The sequence below is a fragment of the Dipteris shenzhenensis genome, chromosome 8, assembly GCF_047967505.1.
Source record: "Dipteris shenzhenensis isolate YYH24624 ecotype China chromosome 8, Dip_SZ_1.0, whole genome shotgun sequence".
NCBI lineage: Eukaryota > Viridiplantae > Streptophyta > Polypodiopsida > Gleicheniales > Dipteridaceae > Dipteris > Dipteris shenzhenensis.
Genome location: NC_141603.1, coordinates 23,383,698 through 23,390,186, shown reverse-complemented (window position 1 = coordinate 23,390,186; position 6,489 = coordinate 23,383,698). Strand labels below are relative to the sequence as shown.

Here is a 6,489-nt window from a genome sequence, read left to right as displayed (position 1 = left end):
AATTGTTGTAGCCTTTATAGCTCACATACGTCACCTTTTGGAGATGGGAAATTCCGATGTATATATTTCAAAAACTTTAAGAATACAATATTAGATCCTAGTCCGTGCCACTTGCATAGCTCGATATTTACAAAGTACCTTTGTATTGTGCCTACCTCTTTTAGGAAGCTTACTTTTCTTCTATTTTGTATTCCCAATTTTGACTATATAAATAAGAACTTTTTTCTCCCCAAAAAAAAAAAGATACAATATTATTTTCTCTTGACAAACAAAACCCTTGAGTTTCACGCAAGTGTAATGGGTCCAAACTTAGGAAGTGAAGCATGACCAACAAACAATGAACCCTAAATGCAATACCATCCATAACAAGGCTAAAAATACAATAGAGTGTTTGGAGAGTCACTCTTGTGTGAACTCACTATTGGGGCCCTTACATCCTGGGGGAAATGAGAGGTAAATGCAACAAGTGCCATGTCAGCCCCATCAAAAAAATTATGTAGTCTATAAACACACTCTGTCCGCAATCCTCCTCCTCACGTGCTCATTGGTTAGTGGAGCGTAGCCCAAGCTTGGGCACTTCTGTGTGTAAACACCCTTAGCATGAGGGCCCTAAGACCTTTGGTGTTCTCTCCCCCCACTCTTAAAGGTCAGGGCTCGACTTAGATTTAATTTGAGCTATCCAATTTGGCCACTTTCAAAAAGGGGATTAGCCCCCCCCCATTAAATGTGTCGTGTCAATTCGTCGCGAAAATCTCGCCCAACCTCCTGTTGTGCTACACCACGCGATGACTATCTGACACATTGGGCAACGCAATTGTAGCACGACATTGGCGTGATTGTGCCATGTCACCTGCCATTGTCCGCCTTACTTTGGTGCTTCACACAAGGAATAAGCTGAAGTCGGACATTCCAAGGAGGTAAATGCCCAGAGTGCGGGGTGTTTCTTGTTCGAAATGCCCTCTCCCCGTCCCATTCCCACTATTGCACACTCTGTGTTTCTCTCTCTCACACACGAGTGAGTCCTTCTGACAGGTATGTGTTGATGTGGCAAAACATAACGTGCAATCGGTGCCTAATGTTGCTTATCCAAGTGCACAGGTAGGTAAGTTCTGCAACTCATCCAACAACCAATAGGATGGTTGCCACCCCACTCGAGCACGCACTACAAAGAGTCTACCTACTGGATTCCTATCAGATCATGTGCCAATAAATCCGAGAAGGCCGAGCGAGCTTCCGGTAACCATGTGCTTATAAATCCGAGAGGGTCCCATAGGCAATATATGCCCCCCTCCAAAAAAAAAAAAAGAGTTCTATCTTGGTCATCCATTAAGGGGGCGCTACAAGCACTTTCAATTTCAGTACAATATATACAATCTCTTGGAGACATGTTTGAGGATCTATCTCCTCTCCCCTCGCTCTATAACCTTGTAATTATAGCATAGGCATTTCCGTCCCCTATACATTATAGCAGAGGCATTTCCGTCCTAGTAAGTCGCTCTATTACCTTGTCATTATAGCACAGGAATTTCAGTTATGTCATTGTAGCACAGGCATTTCCGTCCTATGAGTGAATTGGTCTTGTTCAATGGGAAGTTCTACGGTCGAGGCCAACAATCACTCGACTCCGAGCTCAAATGCTAGCTCGCATCAAAACCCACTTGGTATTTCCAACCCCCAGTATGCTGCCAGTCTCGCTTCGATCCAGGACGCCCTCCAACGCATCCGCCCATCCGTTCACATCACCCCCGTGCTCACCTGTTCCTCTTTGGACCAGCACGCTGGAAGAAAACTTTACTTCAAGTGCGAGCTCTTTCAGAAGGGGTATGAATCATGCTTGTTGTTGGGTTTCGATTATATCCGCGTTCTGGAATCCCTGTGGAAACATGGGTTTTAACAATTGTCGTGCAGAGGAGCTTTTAAAATAAGAGGAGCCTCCAATGCTATACTTTCTCTATCTCCGGAATCAGCCAGTAAAGGTGTCCTCACGCATAGCAGGTAGAATGAGCTCTAAAGTGCGGTTTTTCGTAGGAATGAAATAGGGACCTTGTGTTTCCTCCGAGATAAAAGGGACATAATTCAAATTTTACGTCAGCTGGTGTGAGAAGGCTCCGACATCATCCAAAGGAACGGTCGTTGGGTATCCAATTTTTTATAAGCTCACGTGGGCGTTGTGACAAACAGTGGCAACCATGCTGCAGCAGTGGCTTTGGCTGCAAAGCTGCAACATATTCCAGCCTACGTCGTGATGCCTAAGAATGCTCCCAAATGTAAAATTGAAAACGTCAAGAGATACGGGGGCAATATCATTTTCTGTGAACAAACGATTGAGGCTCGTGAGGAGACAGCTCTTAAAGTGCAGCAGCAGACGGGCTCAGTGATGATTCATCCATTTAACGATGGACGTATCATCAGGTACGGGCTCAACTTTTTAGTGCGTGTAAGCACTTTGCTTACCCATGACTTGGTGCTTACAACTTTATGTCAAAATATCAATGCATCTACATGTTTGCCTTGAACTGATATGAAATGAGAAATCTTTCTAGATCAACCAAACCTACAACCATCAAAGTTCACTTTCATTTAACCCACCTATTGTTTTAATGAAGCAGTGGGCAAGGTACTATTGCGCTAGAATTTTTGCAGCAGGTGCCACAACTTGATGCCATCATCGTTCCCATTAGTGGTGAAGTGCTGCTTGCCTTAACAAAAGTCTTTTGGTGCTCATCTATTCTGTTCTTAAGCTTGAATAAAAAGCTCTTGAAAAGTTTCATACTTCGTTAGGTCTTGCTCAGCAGTTGATGTTGTTTTGTTTTTTGGTTGTTTCAAATTTGTGGGATATAGTTGTGCCTCTGGCACATTTGGGGCTGTATATTGTGGGGCACCAATAAAGTGGGTGGAGAAATTGAATTAGCTAGTCCATGCTAGGCATGATTGGCCTCATGGCTTTATAACTTCTCAAGTTCTCATGTGACCAAGTCAGTTTAAGAACTTCGCCTTTTGTTTTATTATATGCGATCAGTTTAGGCATACCAGATATTCCTGTTTTTCAACGTTAATTCCATAGCCAGTAATTTAGTGCGTATATCTTTCCATGTATGAGTACCGCTTTTTTTAAGAGCGTATGATTGTCAAAATGTAATATGGCATTATTTAAGGTCGGAAGCTTTTTTTTGCTGCTCTATAAGTGCAAGATCAAGACGGCAACTCACTGCCCTTCCCTCCGCCTCCCTACTAGCCTGCTTGCTGGCCCCCTATGCATGGCGCATTCACCAATGTAGAACGTGTCCAATCTCTCCAAGAGTCCGTCATGTCGGTGGTGCTGGCCAAAGGAGTATCAGAGGCTGCCTAAGGGTCTCAACCACTTATGGGGAAGATTAACTTTGTTGAAAGGGAGGCATTGCAGAGAAGAAAGCCGCCCCAAGCTTGTCTTCGCATGCTAACCATTCAAGATCCCAATCCTAGCATCCCCATCCATATGCCCATCCCACAATGACCTCACTCTAGGGGCAAGGGCTTGGCCCACCAGGATGCACTGGGCCCTCCTGGAAGGATGCTTCTACGTCGGTGCTGAGAACATATGCTTCTGAAGCAGAAGAATGTCCTTTAACTACCAAAAAAGGGCTCTCTGTAACTCCTACTGCCATCAAACAAAGTGTTGTGGCTACTAACATTGGCTATTAATCAGCAACAGTCACATCACTGGGAGTTACATGCCACTTGCCTGGCTTTCTCTGGTAGGCTTACCTGGCCACTAGGATGATTTTTCACCTGACTTGTATTTGTATTGTTTTTAAAAATGAACTTGGTTATTGAGATGCTCCTGTCTTTAAAGCTTTTTTAGCTTGGATAAAGAGACTGTTGACTCCTTTTCATAGCCTCTTAGTATGAGCCGTTACTCACAACAGAGTCTGCCATTCACTACAATGATCTCTCAGTATGAATACCTTAGCAAATGAATGCGCATGTATGATTGTGTGGATGGGTGAGGGCTGTATGTTTATACTTTTGTCTATATCCATCATTGGGCACCGATGATATTGGTGGGTTTTGTCATGGTAGCTAATCACGAATATATGATATGTATATCTCTCTCTGATATTGGCTGATATTTTATTCAGTTGGTCACAGTTGCTCATCCAGTGCTTGCATGCAGGGGGTGGCTTAATTTCAGGGATTGCACTGGCGGCTAAAGCGATCAAACCCAGCATTCAAATCTTTGCCGCTGAGCCCAAAGGTGCTGATGATGCAGCGCAATCCAAGGCTGCAGGACAAATTGTCACTCTGTCTCATACAAACACAATTGCAGATGGTTTGCGAGCATGGTTGGGAACTCTAACATGGTACATACAAATGTGTCAGCTAGATGATCTGATTAGTACTTGATTAGTACCTAGCCAAGTGTCGATTCAGTAGTTATTTGAGCTCTAATTAGTGATTGTTTGATGCTTCACAGGCCCATAGTTCGTGACATGGTAGATGAAGTTATTACTGTTGAGGAAATAGAGATTGTAAAAGCGATGCAGATGTGTTACGAAAGACTGAAGGTGGTAGTGGAGCCAAGTGGAGCAGTAGGTTTGGCTGCAGCTCTATCACAACGCTTCCATCCGTGTGCAAGTTGCCAACATGTTGGGATTGTGCTTTCTGGTGGTAATGTGGACCTTGGTTCTTTAGGTGAGATGTTCAAAGATGTTTGACCAGCCATCCCGAGTTCCCAACATTGTGCAAGATACGCTATAATGCATATTATATGAGAAATTCTAGTGACTTGAAAGCTGTGGATTGTTCTACTGCAGACTTAAGTTCAATCTTGCTTACCTTAAAATTACTATTTGGCTTTCACAGCACCTTTGGTATCTAAGTACACTTCTGAGGGAATTTTTCTTGTTCCTCACAATATTCAAGTACATTTTAATGGGATATGTTCTAAAATACCTCAGATTCTCCGTAAGGATAATTATGCATCCTGTGGATCATGGGCTTATCGTGAAAGATAAGGTGTCACTGCATGTGACTGGATTTGATCACGTCTTTAGCAAGAGGGCTTCAAGAATTGGACAAGATGGCTCCTAGAGTCATTGTCTGCTGCATGGAATGCAATAGCTCCACAAGAACGGCGTACTTTGCTCAGGACATGCCCCTGGTTTCCTCTAGATATATATTCCCTGCTGTGTTAGCAGGCCCAAAATTTCACCTCGTGAAGTTTATTTCGCAGGTTGCAATTGTGATTCTCTCTTTAAATTTGGCTGTGCAATGCCATTTCAGCTGTCCTTTGCAAACTTTTTCTAAGGTTGTTTGATTAGAAGCTGTTTGTATGATAGAGATGGAAAAAGTTTGGTAAAAAGTTTTTTGTTAAAATAGCCATGAGCGGGTTAAATCACTCTTTCAGGCAGTAAATCTAACACCTTGCAATGAGGAATACACTTGCAGAACTTGATAGCCTTTCTCGTACAGGGGGAGATAGAAAGCAATTTATGAGTAGCTAGATTAGGGAGTGTGGGAGACAGCTTTATTGGCAAAGACAAGTAGATCAATCCAATGTAGGGCTATTATCCTTATCACTCAAGCGAGAATCTTGTTTCTTTGGTTTGTTCTCTTCCATCTTAACATCTTCATCCCAATACTCTTTTGACTTGTGAGCTTCTGTACCTTCTCTTGAACATTGCCCTCGACTTCATGCAAAATTTCATCTTCGAATGAGGTCATGCATTTTGAAGTGTGTATCAAACTTGTCAAGCTAATATTTAGTGTCAATGATATTCATATCAATACCCTTTCATAATAATGCTTCAGGAACAAACCCATTCGATTGTACCCTATTTGTATCAATGAGGGATGCGTTGGTTTTCTATGAGCATTCAATTTAGTCTTTTCTCTCTTGGAATTCTTTGGAACTTTGAGTGGAAGACCACAATCCCTATGGAAAAATGCAATCATTATAGGTTGTTAGACCTAAATTGATAATTAAGGTCATTGTGTAATATGACATCTCATATGTGAGAGTGGTAAATAATGGATCCCTCTGAGCTTATGTGATAAAAAGGACGAATGTTGATCTTTTTGTTGCCATGGCAAACAACCTTGTATGACAATTGTGTAAGGTCAATAATCCCAAACACAATGAGGCCTTGTAATTTATCAAAGAAGAACACATGGATCCTCCCCACCATCAATGCTTATTGTCATGAATTACTCTACATCAATGTCACTCACCAACACCATTTTTGTAGCATCGTTGGACAGCTAGGAGATGCTGAAATCGTTGTTGGTTCTATGCTTTACGGTGCTATCCATGCCATTCTTCTTTATCTCTACATGCATGTCTCCAAAACTTTTGGCATCTTGGCTCCTAATCCTTTATTGGTGTCGCATCGATTTCCCATGACTTCATCCACCTAATAGCCAATTTTTGTCAAACATTTGACTAAGTCATGTGATTTTCTCTTATCGATATCACTTGTTTTACAAGCTATGAATGCCGTTCCCATGGGT

The 6,489-nt window shown here is 42.3% G+C and overlaps 1 protein-coding gene across 1 annotated transcript; it reads left to right on the top strand.

The window, feature by feature from the left end:
• The first annotated feature begins 1,416 nt into the window (after positions 1-1,416).
• SR (serine racemase) lies at positions 1,417-4,825 on the top strand. The gene is made up of 6 exons (XM_087378314.1): positions 1,417-1,821; positions 1,909-1,995; positions 2,182-2,412; positions 2,610-2,683; positions 4,154-4,340; positions 4,454-4,825. Exons 1-6 carry the CDS (start codon positions 1,586-1,588, stop codon positions 4,692-4,694), a joined length of 1,056 nt encoding a protein of 351 aa, XP_087234440.1. The 5' UTR covers positions 1,417-1,585; the 3' UTR covers positions 4,695-4,825.
• The last annotated feature ends 1,664 nt before the right edge of the window (positions 4,826-6,489 follow it).

Coding starts and splice junctions, on each gene's coding strand:
- SR (XM_087378314.1), top strand. CDS start 1,586: ATGGGAAGTTCTACGGTCGAGGCCAACAATCACTCGACTCCGAGCTCA. Junction 2,684..4,153: donor CATCATCGTTCCCATTAGTG/GTGAAGTGCTGC, acceptor GCTTGCATGCAG/GGGGTGGCTTAATTTCAGGG. Junction 4,341..4,453: donor TGGTTGGGAACTCTAACATG/GTACATACAAAT, acceptor GATGCTTCACAG/GCCCATAGTTCGTGACATGG.